The sequence below is a fragment of the Triturus cristatus genome, chromosome 8 (genome assembly GCF_964204655.1).
Source record: "Triturus cristatus chromosome 8, aTriCri1.1, whole genome shotgun sequence".
In the NCBI taxonomy this organism is placed as follows: Eukaryota; Metazoa; Chordata; class Amphibia; order Caudata; family Salamandridae; genus Triturus; species Triturus cristatus.
In genome coordinates this window covers 602,346,233-602,367,516 of record NC_140591.1, presented here as the reverse complement: position 1 = coordinate 602,367,516, position 21,284 = coordinate 602,346,233, and the positions used below count along the sequence as shown (strand labels likewise).

Here is a 21,284-nt window from a genome sequence, read left to right as displayed (position 1 = left end):
TCAATGGTAAATTCAGGTTATTTGTAATAAATTACTTTTCAGATTACTTTTGGAATTCCAGGTCTGGCTCCTAGAACCAGCCTGGGGTCAGTATTCAGAATCAAGTGATGAAAGTCGACTTAATAACTGTAATGATTTTTAAATAATATTTAACTATTTCAAAAGTTAGCACTTAGAAAATATTTCACAGAAAACATTCAATGGATCTCTATGGCAAGAAATTCAAATTGCAGGTAGAGTACTTTATCGTTACTTTAGTAATCCAGGACTGGGTGCCTAGACCCAGGACTGGGGTCCTTATCAAAAGCAGGTAAGTAATTTCGTTTGCAGAAATGGTACGATTTTAAAAGAATATTTCAAATTTGCAAAAGTAGACACTTAGAAGAAATTTCACAGAAAAGCAGACAATGGTTTCCTATGGGAGAAAAATGAGTTAGAGGGAAGTATAGTTGTGAACACTTTTCAGAGTCAGGGCTGGGCACCAAGATCCAGCACTGGGAGCTCACCTAGGAGCAGGTGAGTAAATTCGTTTTTGTCACTTGGCTGATTTTTGGTGAATTTTTGCAGTTTTGAAAAGTTCACACTTAGAAGATTTTTGAAGAAAAAGTCAGTCAATGTTACCCTATGAGGAAAACGAAGTTAGCGGTTTAAGGGTAAGTACTCGACTGGTAGTGTTGAAATTCCGGGCATGGACTCAGGGGTCCCCCAGTGTCAGGTAGGTACAGTTGGTTCACCCTCAGCGGTTTCAGGACGGCCGGGTGCAGAGAGAGTTGGGCCCAATGTTATCCTATGAGGGATAGGGGGGCCTTGGTTGGTGGCTGCTGTCTGGCAAGCCACGCGGCTGTGGGAGCTGGGCTCCTGGTCACTTACTCAGGGCAAGTGGGGAAGTAGGTTAGTGTAGAGAGGGCACTGCCAGGGCCACTCGGGCGGCTGGGTGCAGGGTGCTTTTGAGCCTTAGGGCGCTCAATGGAAATCAATGGGAATGTTCCGGTTTGGAAAGAGGCTGCAGGCTCGGGGACGAGGATGTTTCAGGTGCCACCACCACTTCGAGAGGTAAGTTGGGTAGTTGTAGGTTAGGTGGGTACCCCGGGATTGGGCACAGGGGGTCGCAGGGCGCCGGGTGCAGGGGTGCCTTTTGACGTCGGGAATCTTACCCTCTGGTTGATCGCGGCTGGGGTGGCACTTGGTTCTGAGGCTGCAGGCTTCTTCCGGGATGTCGAGGGGGGTCCTTGGGTGCCGGACTCTGGGTCACAGTCGCCGTGGGGTCGTCCTCTGGGTCTTTGTCCACTCCGGCACTGGCCAGGCTTGGCTGGTGCAGAGTGTGATGGGTCCGCGGTCCCGGGCTGGTGCCAGGGATAGCAAATAGGTTTCTTGAGTAGAGCCTCTACTCGTGGGAGTCCCAGGGGCTTAGAGCTAAAAGGTAGCCAGGTCCTCCGGGGTTGGTGAGGTTGCTGGCCACGTGGGATGCCGCGCTGGTGCAGGTTCGAGAGTCGACAGGCTGGTAGGGCTGGGGCCAAAGCAGTTGGTGTCTTCTTCTCTTTTTAGCAGCTGCAGGGCAGGTCTTTGTTCTTCTTGCCGTTTTCTATCTGGAATCTAAGGAAGGAAGGTTCAGGGTGCCCCTAAATACTAGATTTAGGGGCGTTACAGGTAGGTGAAGGCCAGGGACCAATGGGTCCTTGTCCTGGGGTGGGTACACCCCCTATCCTGCCTCTCTCCTGTGGGAGGGGGGCAGTAGCCTAATCCTGATAGGGTAGGGCCTCCCATCTTCAAGATGGCGAGAGCCCGGAGATGTGCTTCACCTCGCCTCCCCCACCTGAGGGGTGGGGTGGGCAGGCTGGCACATCCCCTGTCCTTGTATGGGGTTTCCGGCCAAGCTTCCCGCCAGAGTGGGGGGTTGCAGTGGCCTGGGGAAACTCCAAATGGCGGCATGCCTTTGAAGCTTCCCTTTGCTCATCCTGGGGGAGGAGATTTCTCACCTCACCCAGGATGTGCATTGTTGCAGGCCCGGGAGAGCAGGGGCTCTCCCACCCAGGGGTCCAGCAACGTGTCTGCTGTGTGGCAGCCTGGGCAGCCTCAGAGCAGACGTGGATTGTAAGTTAGCTGTAAGGGGGCATCTTCTAAGATGCCCTCTGGGGTGCTTAGTACATTAAATCCTGCACTGGCATCAGTGTGGGTTCAATGTGCTGAGAAGTTTGATACCAAACTTCCCAGGCTTCAGTGTTGCCAATATGGTGCTGTGGAGCTCGTGTTTTGACAAGCTCTCAGCACCATGTATTCTTAAATGACAGCACTGCACTTACAGTGCCCAGGAATGGACCCGGGTACTGTAGGGGCACAGGGCTCCTGCTCCTGTGCCCACACCATAGGCGTAATGCACCCAGCTAGAGGGGTGGCTGACATATGCCTTGGCAGTGTAGGTGATGGGCATGGTACACAGTGATGTGTGCCATGTCGACTCTTTGTTTTGTCCTGCACCCAGACACTCAGCCTGCAAGGGCAGTGTGTGTGTAAGGGTACAGGGCCTCTGAGGGTGGCACAATGAGTGCTGCAGCCCTTAGAGGCCTTCCCTGGTCACAAGGCCCTGGGTACCTAGGGTACCATTTACTAGGGGCTGACATGTGGCTAGGGTTTGCCAATTTGGAGTTTGTGTGGTTTAAGGAAGGAACATAGGCTCTGGGCACCTGATTGGCAGGAACCCAGGGTACACTCAATCGAAGTACATTCAGCAATTTAGCAAAAAGTGGGGGCATACCATGCAAGAAAGATGGCACTTTCTCACATCTAGGTTCCTAAGGAAGTGGTCCTGATGCAAGAGATACAGGAGCTGAAGATGTGCAAGGATGCGGTGGATGTGATGAGGTCAACTGGGGTCTTCCTGCGGCCACTCCTTGGGCTACGAAAGGGGTGAGAGTTAGTTCTGGCCACGGGGTCAACGTCCCTCAAAGTTCTTTTGGTTCGGTCAGAAATCCAGTTGCCACTGAACTACCAGTCGCTCAGTATTACGGTCTCGGACAAATCTTTCCCTTGGGCTATTCTCATCTTCTGGGTGACCCAGCTGAGCTCTGACGAATCTCCTTGGTCCAGCAGACTCTGGTGCAACTTTGAGCGTTTGTTCCTGGTTTCCTGTTCTACACGGTGGCGTGATTTGGCAGTGGTCTAAAGATTCTGGGCTACTAACTTGCCCCAGCAGCTTTCTTCAACTGTTGTAGTCTTGTGCTGCGAATAGGAGGTCAGCTAGATGACCCTTGGAGTCTCTTGCTTCGTTAGGGCTCTGGAGATGGCTTCTCCATGAGCAGGACACAGCAGGCACAGTCCCTTCTCCTTTGCTAGCCACCAGATTCAGCAGGTGCAGTCTGCGCCGGTGCAGCCTCTTAGTGTGGTCCTTGGTGCAGCAGGGCTGTCCTTCTACAGTCCTTCTTCCAGTCCTGTTGAAATCTGAGTTTGGTGTGCCCTTTTATCCTCAGAAAATGCCCTCAGGGTAGGATGCGGTTGAAAGCCAATGGGATACCAGGTTCCCTCCTACCTGATGACCACTTCTTGTGAGGTATGGTACCTGGCTATCCCAAGTTGCACCATTATGCCTACTTCCAACATGGCAGAACCCCTCTATAAGTGTCCAGTGTTCTCTAGCCCAACGCCGAGGTGTGGATACCAAGGGAACTACACATCTCTGAAAAAACAGTTTGACTTTCCCTAGTGCAAGCTGTCTACTTTTCCCACGTAGTACCAATTTGCCCTTTAAAGGTGGGTTCTCCTTTGTAGCTCATATTTTGGGACAATGCCCCTGTGGCTTCCTAAAATAGGGCGGTAATACCACTCTCCAGTGCAGGCTTCTATTGTCTCCTTTCCAGGGAGTAGTTAGCACATCTCCCCAGTAGGGCAGAAAGCTGTTTCTGGGACAGGCTGCTTGTGCAACTGTTAAGAGCACAGGCAATTAAAGGAAACAACATGTCACCTTTGTAAAAGTTGCATTCAGCAACCTATTACATTAATTTAGACAATCTAGTCATGCTGAGAGTAATAAGTTGTTTGATACCTTGGAGTATCGACTTTGGTCGCACCGTTCAGAAGTTAGCACACTTGTGGGGTCAGCATTTAACCGTTCACTTGACAATGAAGTGTCCATGTTCTTCCACGGTAAAATCAACTGTTTCATGTTTTACTGTTAGAGCATGTAAAATGTATGGTCTGCCCGTGAACTATGCTGCACACTGCCTTAGCGTTTGGCAGGCCTGCCGTGGGAGTGACTTACACATATTGAAGAGGGAGGCTTGGCTTTGCCATTACTTTAAATGGCAAAGTCTGACATGCAGTTAAAAACTGCTCCTCCAGCCTGCAGTGGTGGACTGGGAGACTAGTTTTATCTTTCCCGCACCCAGGATGGCAAAGCCAGTGCTAAAGTACCTGGGGGGACCTTCTAACATACGTTCCATGGGTGCCATATACTATGACTTACAGGTAAGCTAGCTTCTGCCAATTGGGTAGAAGTCAATTCAACATTCACATTTTGGGGTTAGAGAACTGGCACTGAGGTCTGTTTAGCCGGCGTCAGTGTACTTTGGGTCTTAAAACCAGCAGCATCAGTCCTCAAACTTGGGGTGACCCTACAAAAAGAGATATTTTGTTACACATTGCCAATGATTATAGTCTCCTCACTTTAATGGGCTTTCCTCTAGGACCGGAGTCAGTGGGTTTGATGCTAGTGTGTTTGCCATAGACAATGCCTCCGATGTCTTTGACTCTGCCATCAATCTGGCTACCTATTGGAATTCCACTACTCGATAATAGAAATCCAGATCTGGTACATCTAGCATTCCCTCTATAAGTGGGAGCACAATTTTCTCTGGAGTCACCCTCCTCCTACCAGTGCTCCCAATTATCTTGGTGAGCAATATGTCTCCTTGGCTTCTGATGCATAGATGTTGGGGGCTATTCTTCGACCCATTCATGTCCCACACAGTGTCTGTCTCCCCGTTTATCAAAGGGGATACGTGGTATTTGGCTTTATTCATATGGGACCTGAGATTCAGCCTAAGCGTTGAAGAAAGCAAAGTACCGTTTCCATTTCTCTACATGGGTCTGAGAACTATGTATGCAATAGTTTGTTTACCATACATTCTTAACCTCTACATCCCCGATTCTTCTCCATCAAGCATGTTAATTGCGTGATAGTGAGCACCCTTATTGGGTGCCTGTGCAAACCATCACCTTCCTCTAAACCACCCATGATGTAAAATAGTCTACACAAGGTTGTAGGATGTACTTTCCTCAGGTACAAAGTCTGATTGGTCAGTGTGCACTAAGATAAGTAACATTTTCAGTCAACAGGTGGATCCAGAAAATTGAAAAACCTTTCCTGCGCCCATAGATGGCACTTTGGCTCTGGGAACATCAGCTTCTCTTTGAACTATGATGAATTATTAGCACTTCTGTGTGTCCTTGAGTGAAGCTAGGAGGCACTTGTTTAACTTGTATAGATAAGAAAGACTTTATTGCATACTGATTACATGTGGAATAAAATTCTAATAAAAATGGAAGCCAGAGTTGGAATTTCATTGGATGATTCATATTCTTGCTGTGCACCCAGGGATAGGTAGCCCATTGGCTACTACCCTACTCTTACCTAACGCCCCTAAATTCCGTATTTAGGGGAGCCACAGGCACCAGGAAATCAGATCCTCCCTGAAAGAAGACAACTGACCTGAAAAGTCGCAAGAACAGAAGAACCAGCAACTGACTTGGCACCAACCCTACCGGCCTGTCATCTGACTTCGACAATTGAACTGGTGCTAATGAGGTGCAACTAATGCCCCTACATTGTTACAAAGCATAAGAATGTACTAAAAAATGAATTAACACTAGTACGAAAAGTGCTGCATTATTCCTGCATAATTTGGCTTTTCTTGCGGCATATTTATCCAACCCTGTCGCATAATTTGGTCCCCTCATGCCGCATAATTCCAGTGACCCTGATTATTCCTCACTGGGACCATAATCTGGTCCTGACATTTCTGATGTGCGCTTCGTTTGAACAAGTATATAACAGTCCTCTCAGGCTCCTTACCATCAAGGTGACCTTTCTGGTGACCATAACATCTCCCCAGGAGTTCAGTGAGCTTCAGTCCTTGTCATCCAAGCCTCCTTACCTGAACATCTACCCAAACAAACTGGTGCTTCATACGAGAACTCCCTTTTTTCTGAAAGTGGTCACTCCATTTCATGCAGGCCAAACCATCACTATGTCGCCTTTATACGCTCTGGCTCATCCCTCTAGGAAGGAGCAGCGATTTAACTGCCTAGACACGAAAAGAGCATTGTTGATATACCTTGACCGCACACGAGAGTTCCGGGTGGACGACCAACTCTTCATGGGGTATGCTGGAGCAAAGAAAGGATGGCCCATGCAAAAGAAGACCATATCCCCACAGATCCTGCTCTGTATAAAGATCTGCTCGGCATTGGCTAAGAAGCAGCCCCCAGAAGGTTTACATGCTCACGTCACCAAAGTTAAAGCTGCCACTACTGCATTAGCTCGCGGAGATCCGGTCCTAGACATCTGGAGGAGGCAACATGGGTTTCCTTGCACACATTTACCAAACACTACAGCCTGGACAGTCTGGTCCATAGGGATGGCCATATAGCCCGTTCGGTCCTGCTGAACTTCCTCGTGTGAAATTGGTCCCTAGACGCACGTCTGGGGAGGTATTGCTTGGGTATCTTTTCTAAGGTAAGGCATCTGTGGCTAGAAGTCTTTATCAGATGAACAAAGATGAACCTTTGATAACGCCTTATCTGGTAGAGACTTCATGAAGCGGCAGACTTCTTACTGACCCACCCATCCTCCCTGCTCTGCAAATGGATTTCAAGGGTCAGGGCTTTCCCCTTTCAGGGCCCTAATGTTCCACACATATGGTAAATGTACTCTGTTCTTCTGTTCTTCTGGCGTGGAAAGTTGTGAAAAGTAACTGACGCCAGCGCGTCTGAGTGGCGCCTACATTGGCTCTGCAAATGTTCTTTCTGCCACAGATGACAAACGATGCCACGTGGATCTGGACGCCGCCACCTACCTGCGTGCAGGTGTACTGCTCATGAAAGATTTCTGGATCCGGTCTGGCATCTGGCGATAATTCTTAGGTAAGGAATCTGCGGTTAGATAGTCTCTACCAGATATGGGGTTACCGAAGGGGAGTAACTTGTTCTTTAAGACTAGTATAACCAGAAAATTTGACATGAATATCATGAATGAAAACATACATTGGAAACACTCTTACTTCATTCAGACCTCGGCCTTTGCCAGTTTTTGTCTCGTTACCACAAACAAGCTCTTTGTTTTAATGCTTCAAATCTTTTTCTATGTGCTGAATTAGAAATTTGCCGAAACTTGGACTGGTGCATGCTGCTGGATCTCTCAAACCCTTTTGTGTTGTCAGCACTTAGTGCTTCAGGATCATGCTCACTCTTCTGCTTCGAGGTGTGGATGGCCTATGTTAGTAATCTGTCCTTCCTACTTTGTCTTTTTTTCTGGAGGCAAAGCTTTCTAATATTTACATCGGTATGGCCGAATGGTAGCTTGATTTAAACTTGAATACCTCATTTACTACTTTTATCTCAGAAGGCGGCATAGAATGGAAGTGACAACCACTCCGGAGTCTGGGAACCTATCCTCACCAGTGTAGGGAATGGGCTACTACACATTTGACAGGTGGAGAAAACTGTGATATTTAGTTGCAAATAGCGATTCCTGTGTGTGGCAAATCTGTTAAACTACATACTTGACATCCATGCCCTTAATTTGTTGATATGGGAGCCATTCTTACTACCAGGTACATGACTTCGAGAAACAGGATTTATGCTAAGACAATTGAACTGTATGAAACCTAATCAGCAGACAGAATTTAGTATTCCTAGATCCTATCTGTGCCAACATGAGATAATTGGTGTGTGTTCTTGTGATTAAGAAACTGGCTACCATGCGTGAAAACCGTTACAGGTCAGCAATATTTTGCTTCCGTGTAGCTCTCATATTAATCTTATTCTAGATAAAGGTCAGAAGCACAAATAATTGATTTGGAATTAGAGGGTTCCTGAAAGATTATTCTTAATTTTATCAATGATTCCTGGTTAAATAACTTTTTCGTTATATTGCTCTGTTAAAGTTTATCGCTGGGTTAATATAAAGTCTTAGTCGTGTTAGACCTGTTTCGACCACCGCAATATTGTACTGTCCTTGAACACTAGACCAGGCTGTCGCGTCAAAGTGCATGGTAATAGATCAAAAACTTTGATATTTGACGTCTATTCTTGCAGGTAAGTACCTTTCATCCATGTCACCCAATATAGTTATTCATTACTCGCCGAGATGCCCATGGGTGATTTGTACGCTTTATGAAAATATATAATTAACTCTTGAAAACCAATGTTATTGACCACTATAACTGAGGAACGCCTTAACTGTATTCTGTTTGAAAAGTGTTTCTAAATAACTTGTTTTAATTCAGTGTGCTACATTTATAATACGTCTAAATGAGTGGTTGTCTTTGATTGTCAAGACACTTTTTTTCTGCATGAGGCTTAGTTATTGTTTTCCGTTGCAAACACCTTTTGTATTTTATATTTTGTAGTGACTACAAAAGCTGTTGTAGATGAAACCAGCAAGCTAGCTGAATGCATAGGAAAAACAAGGACCTTGCTAAGAAAAATATTATCTGAAGGTGTTGATCAGTGTATGGTCAAATTGGACAACGACCCTCAAGGTTATCTCAGCCAGCCTTTGAATCTTCTTGAAGCTGTTCTGCAGGAATGTCATAACACCTTTATAGCCTCTTTCCACTCCTTCTACCCAACGCCAGCTCTGCAGTGGGCTTGCCTCTGTGACCTGCTCAACTGCTTAGATCAGGTATTCCCGTTGTGTGTGCACCTTATTTGACGGGTCTGTTATGCTGTATCATTAAAGTAACTGTAGTGCTAGAACAGGTTTTGAAAAAGCACTGTATGGACTGACCGGAAGGTAAGTAAGAAAAGTAAAAGCTCAGATTTAACTTATTTTAGATACTTTTTCTGACTGTCCACGTATCTTCCTTCCTTTGCCTGGTGCATTCTGCCCCTGTCCACTTTCTGACTAGCCTAAAGCAGAATGGCTTTGTGTGGGATAGGTTTGCTTTTGGCTTCTGCTTGTGAGGCAAACCACATGAACTAGAAGATTCTGTAAATAGTCAATTTACTTTCTGATTTTACTTGTAAAGTGTTTTAGCAGTTAGTTTTCTGTTTCAATACCAGCTGGAGTACTCCATGTAGGGACGAGCTCTAGAGCTGCAAATTTGGTATTTGGATCCCTCCTACAGCACAGCCGGCTGAGATGTGGATCACTCTTCAGCCTTGCTAAACAAGATCCATGGCAAAATCCTATACCTCTCTTATACAAATACTTAAACATATCCCCAAAGGACTTCATGCAAACTCTGACACAATAGGACCATGTAATGGGCCTTCACTAAACTCATGGAAACTATCAATAAGCCTACATATAAAGGGCCTGTTGCTAAACTTATCAAACAGTGATATTTGTCCATTATAAATAGGGTCGGTGAGATATCCAGACCTGTGCAGAAAGACATCCTCTGGATGGATTTAAAAGAGCATGACCAGTTCTTATAAATGACAAACATATGGTTAATTCTAGATACATAAGCTGTCATGCACAGCGTTCCTGTTGCTTTTTCAATGCAAATCCCTTACAGTATCATTTTACATCACAGAATTCATTTGTTTTTGGGCGTTTTTTAATTTTGGTTGCAGTTCCGGGTGTCTTGAAAAGTAGAACCTAAGTTATATTTTGTGCAGACCTTAATTGCGATCTGCATTTAAATGTATATATTGTTGGTGGTTGAAAGTAATTGTGGTCTGTAGTTAGTTCAGATATTCACTGTGAAGCCTGAGGTGTTGTATGTTCATTTGCGGTTGACTACAGACCTGCAGCTCTGTATCTGATTTGTATTAATCTTGGAAATTCATTTACTTTTGATTGCATACCTCCTTTAGCTTTGATTGTGAACAGCATGTACATCTCACATACGTTTCTCTGCATACCTCAGTTCCCTAATTGCCTTTTCAGTGCAAACCTTTGGTTTTTCACTCCTGACCTTTGTTCTATTTTCCTGCTGACCATGGTTCCAGTTTTCTTGTTGACCTTGACTCTCCTTTTAACCTGCTGTCATTGGTTCAATCTTTAAACTGCTGATCTTGGTCCATTTTTCCTCCTGACCTTGGTCATTTTTCTCCTGTTGAGCTCGATTCCCTTTTTAACCTGCTGGCCTTGGTCCCTTTGTCCTGCTGACCCTGGTTTCTTTATTCCTGCTGACTGTGGAACCCTTATTACCCCTGACCCCGGTTTCTTTGTCTTGTAAACCTTTGCTCTTGTTTTCCTACAGACCTCTTTTCCCTTTTACCTTTAGACCTTGGTGTTATCACTGTAGCCCATATTGTTCTTTTTAACAGCAGACCTCACTTTTCTAACATCTTCTGAAATAAATGAAGAAATATGTCTGATAAAGAGGAGCCAAACGCGCTAGCAACTACAAACAAAAATGTATAAAAAAAATACATTTATCTCATGTCTACAAAGCCTAAAAATAGACCATCTCACACCAGATCCCCTCGGCAAGGTGAACAAACTAAAAAGTGGAAATCTGATTCCCAGGAACAAAGCTAACAATGGCGAAAGGCTCAGTTGGCGTACATCAAGTAAGACATTTTTGGTTTGGTGAGCCGGATACAGATCCCAAGGAAATCCCAAATGAGTAGCGAAGATAGTGCTGAATCTTTGCTACAAACGGGTGTCTACTAATGGCTCAGGAAACCACTGATTGCTTGCTATGTACATTCCCTAGGGAAGTGTTTGTCTTCTCGAGCATTTCGTAAGATTGGGTTCAAGTGGTCAAATTGCCTATTGGCCTTTTGAAACTAGTTCAAGTGTATATCTTGCCTTTGCCAAATGTCCTGCGTACGACTTTTTGTCTTGAAGAAAACCAATGAAAATAATTTATTTTAAAAAAGTATTATCTTCAAATGACTCGTACACTGAATTTCTTTTGCTAGAATGTTGCTGAGGTTCTAGTCTCACAGGGTGCTTGCAAACTCGATCTATAAGATGAAAAACAAAACACTATATCAGTTATTATACACATCCCACTCATTAAGACATACAGAGATGTTACATTGTGTTTATGGAAACCCCACAATTAAATAACCTCATGTCCTATATCTACTTTAAACGTAGTACTGTTTTCACATCCCCATTCTGTACTTGTTCTGACTTGAAGGGTTAAAAAAGGAAAAATAATTAGGAATGAAAACTTTGACGCTTCTGTTTCCTATCTGTGAAATGTTTACATGTACACCTTGAGCTAAAATAATGTACCTTATTTTTTGTGTGTGCTTTTTAAGGATATTCAGGAGGCAAACTTCAAGACTTCGAGTAGCCGACTTCTTGCAGCAGTTATGTCTGCTTTGTGCCACACCTCAGTGAAGTTGACCTCCATTTTTCCCATTGCTTATGATGGAGAGGTGTTGCTGCGATCCATGATCAAACAAGTTAGCACCGAGAATGACTCTGCCTTAGCACATCGGTTCCCTTTGCTAGTTGCACACATGGAAAAGCTCAGTCAGGTGAGGAGCACTAAGTAACCTATAACTAATTTGTTTTATTGCAAACAACAGCTGTATTCAAGGGCAGCATTTAATGTTTTCTATTACTTTGTATGTGAAAGAAAGAAAAATCAAATATAATTTGGGGCTCAAGATCGTTCAGCTCTCACTACTGTTTTGTAAGTCCATACTCCTCTTAAGTATCTCCTGACAGCAGAAGAGTGAAGAACGTGCCTCCTGAATTTTGAAGAAACAGTAACATTTTGGGACAGGATCAGATATTCTCAGCAAGCTGTGTGAACTGAACTTCAGTGTACTGAGGATGTCCTGAAGGGGACAGTTTGTAGTGAAAAACAGATATGTACGAAAAGATAGCATTGTGAACTGCAGTAATCTGCATAGTCACTGAGAAGTCCACCATTGTGCTTGATATTTATTTTTCAGGTAGAGACTTATAGCCGCAGATTTCTTACTCTAGAATTATCCCCAGGCGTCAGACTAATTCTGGAAATTTATCCTGAGCAGTACCCCTGTGTGTGCTGGTAGGTGGCATAGTTCGGCTCTGTGTGGCATTGTCTGCATCTTCCATGCCGGAAGTGACGTGCGCAGTGCCTATTATGCATGCTAACGTCAGTTAATTTTTTTCTGCACCAGTCAGTGCAGAACCATAGAGTTCCACTCCCAGTCCATTTTTGACTGACCCTTTTTAGGTCTCGCCTGGCGTAGGCTGCGCGCAGGCGCAGTCTTGCTGGCGAGATTTAATGAGATGTGGTATTTTCTGTAAGGGGCATTAAGCCCCACCCCTCTTTTCCATTGGCTGGCGTCACCGTTTATGCTAAACGGTGGCCAGCCATTGGAAAAGAGGTGTCGGTGACGTATTTGCTTGGCTTTCCGAGCCGTCCCATTTGGATGGACTCGCTTGCGTTGGTTGCAAAAGCTTTCTTATCTTTATGGGGCCATGTGTTTCAAAACACATGGCCCCATAAAGACAAGAAAGCTTTCACAACGATGGACGAAAGTGAAAGCGGACCGTGCTTGTTTATACAAGCAGCGGTGTTGTCAAAGAGGAAACCTTCATGATTCATCCTGTGAGGAGTAATTTTAGCCATTGTAATACAGTTCTTCATTTCCTGTTTTCTGAAGCCTTTTTTCTGAATCAACGTAATAACTTTTTCGTGCACATTAACGCGGCTGGCATATTTCTGAAATACTTTGTACTTTGTATGGTGCCGCGAGCTCCGATAAAATCATGCGTGTTACATCATTTGTTTTTATAGAGTAAAATCCAGCGTGACATCTGATTTTTTTCACTGTCTGTAGTACATATTTCATGCAGCAGTTCCTAACATGTAAGGCACTCCTCTCTGCCACTTGAGCTCACAATCCCAGCATGACTTTTACACCTGATTTCATGAAGTGCTTACGCCTGGCCTGCAGTGCCTACCAGACACGTCAAACGCCAGACAGCTATCTGCAATGTCACTTTCCACTTGTGTGCGAAATGGCCGATGCCTCACGCTGAGGGGTGTAAGTTAGCAGCGCCTCCATTAATAACGAACTCTGCGCCCTCCCTCCCAGGCCTGCCAAGTTCTCTCAGCCTCGAGTGGGAGCTAAAAGCCCCGCTGTCGCCTCTTGGCATCGTCAAGCGAGATATCCCCACACCAGGGCCTGTCCGCCGCTTCCTGGAGCGCCTTGACGCTTACAAGACGGTAGGCAATAAAAGCATCCTTATCCATAACAGATAGCAGCTGGCTTTTCACTTGTTCCACAACTACTTTTCAGCATTCCTACATATCTAGCCCAGAAGACAACAAGAAGGCGTATTTACTACTATTCCAGCCAGCTCGTTATTGCGATTTCAACCCTACTAGCAAAGTTGCATATGTCGTCATCTGTGTTTATTTTCAACCACCGTATAAAACATCACTTAAAATCTGGCCATTTTAAACATTATTTTCGTGAAATTAGACTACTTTGTCAATTTTTCCCAACCGCAAGCTAGTGCAGGTGTAAATTTGTTATAGTCAAAGTCTGCTGTCACGCTGAAAATCATTTAATTGGTAACTGCACAGTTTATTTTTCTATCATTTCAGGCCACCGCCAACGCAACTGCACATACACAAGACTATGGGAGCCTTGCTTTAATTTCTCTCGTCACTCCATCCCTTACAAAATTAGCTCGCGAGGTTATTTTGTACGTCACTTGCCAATTACCTGCACTGAATGAGGCGCACGTGCCAACCCCCTTGACCCTTCATGTAGGATGCAGCAATCACAGTTACATTTTGTGGAAGGGAAAGAAAATTAGCCGATAAGCAAATATTTTCTAATGCCCGAGGTGAAGACTGCAGGCCCAGGTGGGTTTAGTACTGTGACCAAATTACAAAATAAAATCCAATATCACGCTAGAATAAAAAAGACATATCCAGGAATCGAACCCTTGAACGTTTATTACGCCACATATCTCACCTTTAACTAAACCACAACAAAGCAAACGTGTGGTTTCATTCTGAAATCTGAAAGCTGTGTGTTAGGCATCTTGACGTGACCTGTGACAGAAGTGTCAGGGTAATTATGCGTGATATAACCGAGACAAAATGCTCTTGAGTGTACAATAAATCCAGCACGTAGTGTTGGTAGAGTTACTAGTGGAGTGTAGGCCTTCTTGCACTGTGATAACATGAGTGGCTTTCTGTGTGCAGCTGGTACAGGGAGGCGGATTTGTGGTGCCGAGACTCTGTTGCGGTTACAGGAAGTGTGAGGTCAGGCTCCTTGGTGAGAAGGGTTTGGGCAGGAGTGTCGGACTTTGTTCACTTCGGATGCAAGGAGCGTGCAATTGTGTTACCTACCCTAAATGGAGAGTCGTACAGTTCCAGCACGGGGTGCTTGTTTGCTATATCATAACCTATAGGAGGGAGTTTCGTAAGCCAGGGGATGTAGCTCCGTGTTAGAGCGCATGCTTTGTATGTATGATGCTCCGGGTTCAATCCCCGGCATCTCCAGTTGCTCATTTTATTTATTCATTAATTCGGAGCTCAGAATAAATATACTTATACTTGCGCAAACAGTGACGTCCTATAACAGCCCTCGAATGCTTTGGATATTTCTGTTCTGTGATGATTTATAGCGAAAGGAAGCGGACCTGACTAGATTAGAAACACTGCTCACGTTTGGTATGAGATTAAGGTACGCACTTCATTTGTAAAGCACCACAATACTGCTGTGTGTTGTAGGCGCTTCACAAGCGGCATGCTTTATCTTTAACTTGCAGTTTCAACACTGCATCTCACTGTGGGGTGCCTTCCCTTCCACCACCAAAGAAATGCCTGTAATGCAGCAGAAACAGCCCTCTGCTGGTCTAACAATGCTCCGCTCAGGCCATCTGGAACTTTGCTCCCATTCGCGTTATAAACCCTCCCCCACCCTCCCAGCACAAACGCAGCAAAAACACTCCTCCAGTGGTCTGTCCATGCTCCAAGCAGTCCTCCTAAAACTTGGCTCCCAAGCTCTACCATCTGCATCACCCGGTCCGCAGATAGTCAGCTGCTTTGATGGGTGTCTTTATGTCACTTTAACAATCATTTCCACCCCTCGAGGACACTGTATGCTCAAATGAACAAGCATTTGCAATGCAATAGGTCTCGCATTTACGTGAGTTTTAGCTATTGGCATTGTAAATGACAATGACTTTTATGTATGTTTTGGTTTTTAAAATGTAAATAAAAGGCATTGTCATTTACAATGCCAATAGCTTAAGCTTGCGTAAATGCGAGACCTATTGCATTGCAGATGCTTGTTTCTCTATGCCTTAATGTCTTACATGAAGCGTTCTGCGGGATGTATACAATAATTTTTGCCCTCTTCTTAGCAAATTAACAGCTTTAAATTTCCCTTCTGAATGATATGAGCTCTGTTAATCACCCGCAGTGAAAATAAAGGCCTAAGCAAGTATAACGAAGGGGAAGGGCGGCAACCCCGCCAGCATGTGGGCAATAAGGCCCTTCGCACCCGTTTTATTGTATGTTTTATGTCCCTGCGTCACACTCTCACTCAGCCTCGAATGCAGGCAAACAACATATGTTCCCGCCAGCATTGCAAGCATCCTGGCGGCGCGGCCAATCCCGCATTCCGCAGAGGGTCGAACGCGCCTTGTATCTCTCTTGGGAGCATCTGTATGGACATTTCCAAAACATCTCAGTGTTGTAGCCAAAAAGGTCAACCCTGCTGCAGCCTACCTAAAGTAAAACAAATATGGTTTAAAATTCTCTTCTTTGAAAACGTTGCGCGCCTATTATGGTCTGTACTTTCGATGCAATATGAAAACGTTCTTGGTAACACAACTAGGTTTGTTTTCCTAGTTTTGGGAGCTCCTGTTGCTGGCTTACTTGGATTCCTGTCTAATTAGTCTCCTTGACAACCATTGGCCATGTGTCCCTTATCTCGGCCCGTTCCATGCCTGAGTGGTGCGTCTCTAGCTCCAGGGGTTGGGACGGTCGGGGGAGGGGCAGGGGCTCTGGGGCGGTTGGTGCTCAGTGTGAGCATCCCTGCGACCCTTCCTTCTTAGTTTGTCGTGCTGACATAACCCATTAAAGATGTATGAAACAGAGCGACTGGAAACACGGTTACAACAGTCGCGGCATTGCTGTAAATGCTAAGGGTTTTTTTTTTTTTTTTTTTTTTTTTTTTAGTCCTCATTGCTACCATGGTTTCAATGCCAGACCAGATTAACCTACATGCAGCTGTCTCAGTTCATAACAAAACTGGCAGGGTTATATAAGCGAGATAGTGGGTACACAATATCCCTAAGCTATTGTAGTCACAATCTTGGAAGGCAAAGAACCAAGCGGTTACCTTCTTATAGGCAACCTTGGTATGAGTAGCAGCCAGGTCAGCCCGGGCTAGGACCAGGTACCGGCTAATCTCATGGTGCGAAAGGCAAGGGGGGCACCATAGCAGGGTAATCATCGGACCCGGGGGGTGAAAAAAAAAAAAAAAACCCCGGATATTTCAGTGTACCCATGATAACAAATACCAGAAAGCTCTTTTGCTCTGATTACCAGATCTAGCAAGGTCCATACGTGATGTATACAAAACAAGCCTGCCAATCGCTAAAGTTGGGAGGGGACGAGTCCTTCCACTTCCTGCAGATCTCCCTTCTTGCCAACAACACAGCATAGAACACCAATGTTCGAGGCATATGAGCTGCAGATTGTACACTTAGCATAGGTCGCCATCTGGTGTTGGGCCCGGATGTTTGCAGTTTGTTTTTCTTCTTGGACAGTCTTTGGAAGTCACGAGTTTGGTGACTCCTCCTTCGGTCCGTACTGCGCATGGGCTTCGGCTCCATCCTCAGATTGTTTTTTTCCGCCATCGGGCTCGGATGTGATACTTCGTGCTCCGGCTTCGAACTTCTACGGTTCCAGCCTCGACGGAAAATCCTCGATTCTTCGAGTTCCTTCATCATCTTCATCTCTCGAAGCGGCACTTTTCTCCATCCCGTACATCGACACCGGCCTTCGGGCCCTCCGCGACTCCGGTCCCGGCCGATGGAAAGGACTCCGTTCAAAAAGTGCCCAAAATGTGGGTCTAAATTTCCCCACACCGACCTCCATCAGGTGTGTAACCTTTGCCTCTCTCCGGAACACGAGGCTAGAGACTGCCCCGCCTGCAAGTCTTTTCGATCGAAGAAGACCATCCGAGATCGAAGAGCTCGACGCACCATGGCGCACTCATCCTCGGCAGCTCCACCGGACATCTTCGGAGACGACGCCGAAGCTTCGGGGCAAACACACACCGAGCAGGAGGAAGACGTCGTCAGCGCTTCCGAGGCCGACGACTCCGACGTGGAGGACGCTACACCAGCGCAGCGGGCCGTGAGTACTATGCCCCCTCCCACCCCCGCGCCGAAAACCAAAGAGACTCAGGTTACTCCCTCGCCTGCCGGCCTGGGCAAAACCAAAACCAAAACTTCGATCACCCCACCTTCGGGCCCGGTGTCGAAGCACCCAAAGTCTCATGGCAGCTCGGGATCGAGCCAGCCGACACCCGGTGCCGAAAAACAGCATCCGGCACCGAAGACTGCAAAATCTAGCTCGACTCCGAAACCACCGGTGCCGAAGCCTGGACACTCGGTGCCGACCAAACACAAACACAAATCTGTCGGCACCGACGCTCCGGCGCCGAAACATCCTTCGACGCCGAAACACCCGGAGACCTCAAAAAAGCATGGCGCACACAGACCATCGAAACCCCCGGTTCCGAAATCACCGGTGCCGACAGACGACTCGACACCGTTGGCTCTGTTTACACCAGACCCTTTACAAAAGACTTTGTCCAAAGATCCAAAGACTGGGCTTTTGACTTTAACTACCAAGAAAAGACGCCTTGATGCTCCGGCTCCTCCTCCTCCACCCAAAAGGAAGGACTCTGCTACTTCTCCCCTCAGAGTACCCTCCCCACCACCGCCTCCCCTACCCACTCCACCTCCTCCACCGCCTCCACCTCACAGGTCTCCGCCACCTTTACCTCACTACGATCCGGCCCCATCCCCAGATCCGGATGATGGGGATCCGGACAATTACCCGGCGGACGCCCCAATGGATCCCACTCCACCAGGGACCCCAGATCCATGGGAGGATTACAATAACCCTGATATACCCAATGTACCTCAGGACGACCTATACCCATCAAGGCCGTCTCCTCCAGAGGACTCCTTAGGGTTTCATCATTTAGTGCAGAGAGCAGCACACTACCATGGGGTGGACATGCACAGTGAACCAGTAGAAGAAGACTTCCTACTGGATACATTTGATATACAAGACCAATCTACTTCCATTTTACCCATGCTTAAGGGTGTCACCAAGCACGCTACAGAGGTGTTCAAAGACCCTGTCAGAGCCAGAGTACTGAACCCTAGAATAGAGAAGAAGTACAAGGCGGCACCCACAGACCCTGCTTACATCAAGGGCCCTGCTCCCCTAGATTCCCTAGTTGTCTCCACAGCTAGAAAGCGGGCTAACTCCCAATCCTCAGGAGATGCCCCACCGCCAGACAAAGAATCTAAACTTCTGGACGCGTCTGGTAAACGCACCGCCTCCCAAGCTGCAAACATGTGGCGCATTGCAAACACACAAGCACTGCTTGCGCGATATGATAGAGCACACTATGACGAACTAGAGGCTCTTATGCAGCACCTTCCAGAAAAATACAAGCACACGGCTCATGACCTTATACAGGAGGGTAAACTAATCACAAACACCTCCATTAAGTGTGCCCTCGATGCAGCCGACACTGCTTCTAGGGCCATAAATACCAGTGTCCTGCTTCGCCGCCACGCCTGGCTCAGGATCTCAGGGTTCAAACCTGAAGTCCAGGCATCCATACTCAATCACCCCTTTGACCAGGAAACACTCTTTGGGCCAAAGGTAGACGAAGCGCTCGAAAAGATGAAGAAAGACACAGACACAGTAAAGTCTATGGGTGCACTCCAAACTCAAGCCTCCAAACGTTCCTTTCGACGCTCGTCCTTTCGTGGCACAGGTAGAGGCTCCTCCACCGATAACGCCTCTACCTCCTACAAGTCCCCTCCTCAAAATACCTTTTCAAAGGGCAATCAGAGAGGTGGTTACAGGGGTAACAACAATAAGGGCAGGGGCAAAACCAACAACACCCGTTCTGCCACCCCCCCCCCGCACAATGACTCCCCTCCGCTCCCCCCAGACCATTCCACTCCGGTCGGGGGCAGACTACAAAACTTTATCCACGTATGGGAGTCCATAACATCGGACAAATGGGTGACCCAAATCATTCGGTCAGGGTACTGTCTAGAGCTAACATCTACCCCACCCAATATCCCACCAAGGCACCGTCCAATGTCTCAAGAACATTCCACACTGCTCAAACAAGAGGTACTTTCACTCCTGCAAAAACATGCTATAGAGCAGGTCCCCGTCAACCAACGAAATCTAGGGGTCTACTCTCTATATTTCTTAATACCAAAGAGAGACGAGACCCTCAGACCCATTCTGGACCTCCGGCCTCTAAATGCCTACATACACTCAGACCATTTTCACATGGTCACTCTACAACAATTCCTCCCACTCCTCTGCCAGGGAGACTTTCTCACAACCTTGGATCTGAAAGACGCATACTTTCACATTCCAATACACCCCTCTCACAGGAAATACCTCAGGTTCGTGGTGGACGGGCAACATTACCAATTCATGGTTCTCCCCTTCGGGGTCACCACCGCACCACGGGTGTTTACCAAATGCCTAGCAGTAGTAGCAGCACACCTCAGACGTCAACATATTCACGTCTTCCCTTACCTAGACGACTGGCTGATAAAAGCCGCGTCCTACGACCAATGTGTGCAGCATACAAACAGCACCATCCAACTGCTCCACCAGCTAGGCTTCACGGTGAACTACCAAAAGTCCCACCTCATACCATCTCACACAAAGCAATACCTCGGGGCCACTATAGACACCTCCAAGGGTATTGCCTATCCAAACTCAGCCAGAATCACAAGCATTCAAGCCTTACGCAAAACATTCCTTCCTCAACACTCTCTTCCAGCAAGAGTGTTTATGAAGCTCATAGGAATGATGGCGTCTTGCATTTTCATAGTGCCCCATGCAAGACTCCACATGCGTCCACTTCAAGAGTGCCTAGCACAACAGTGGAACCAGGCCCAGGGTCAGCTGACTGATCTGGTGTTGGTGGACGGCCGCACACATCACTCTCTGCAGTGGTGGAACACCACAAACCTTTCCAAAGGGCGGCCGTTCCTGGACCCGGTTCCTCAAGTGACTCTAACAGCGGACGCATCGCTCTCCGGCTGGGGAGCGCACCTTCTACACCTCACCATGCAAGGTCTATGGACGCCACAGCAAAAATCGCTCCACATCAACCATCTGGAGCTCTTGGCGATCTTTCTAGCCCTAAAATCTTTCCAAAAACAGATTTCGGGCAAAGCAGTCCTCATTCGCACAGACAATATGACTGCAATGTATTATATCCAAAAACAGGGGGGGACACACTCTCCCCAGCTCTCCCGCTTAGCCCAGAGCATATGGAGATGGGCAATTCCTCAAAACATCTTTCTCCTGGCACAGCACGTTCCAGGCGTACAAAACACCATGGCAGATCTGCTCAGCAGACAAACGCAACAAATACACGAATGGGAACTGCATCCACAAGTTCTTCACCCATTCTTCCAACAGTGGGGGCATCCTCAGATAGACCTCTTCGCCACCCACGAAAACAAAAAATGCCCAAGCTTCGCCGCCAGATACCCACACCCATTGTCCAAGGGCAATGCGATATGGATGAACTGGTCAGGCAGATTTGCATACGCCTTTCCACCTCTCCCACTAATTCCATTAGTGGTCAGGAAGCTACAACAGCACTCCCTCACACTCATTCTGGTAGCTCCGACGTGGGCCAGGCAGCCGTGGTACACCACGCTACTACAACTGTCAGTGGTACCACATCAAAAACTGCATCTATCCCCATGCCTCCTAACCCAGAACCATGGAGAAATCAGGCACCCGGACCCAGCTCAGCTCAACCTGGCGATCTGGCTCCTGAAATCCTAGAATTCGGATACCTTAACCTTCCCCCTGATTGTATGAACATCA

General features: G+C 46.8%; 1 protein-coding gene across 15 annotated transcripts in view; it reads left to right on the top strand.

Moving 5' to 3' along the window:
- MYCBP2 (MYC binding protein 2) overlaps positions 1-21,284 on the top strand; it is a 1,771,217-nt gene that overhangs the window by 612,899 nt on the left and 1,137,034 nt on the right. For all 15 annotated transcript variants that reach the window (XM_085622060.1, XM_085622057.1, XM_085622054.1 and 12 more), the window contains 2 exons: positions 8,622-8,896; positions 11,443-11,664. In XM_085622060.1, coding sequence (XP_085478186.1) covers positions 8,622-8,896; positions 11,443-11,664 — 497 coding nt within the window. The remainder of the gene's footprint in view (positions 1-8,621; positions 8,897-11,442; positions 11,665-21,284) is intronic.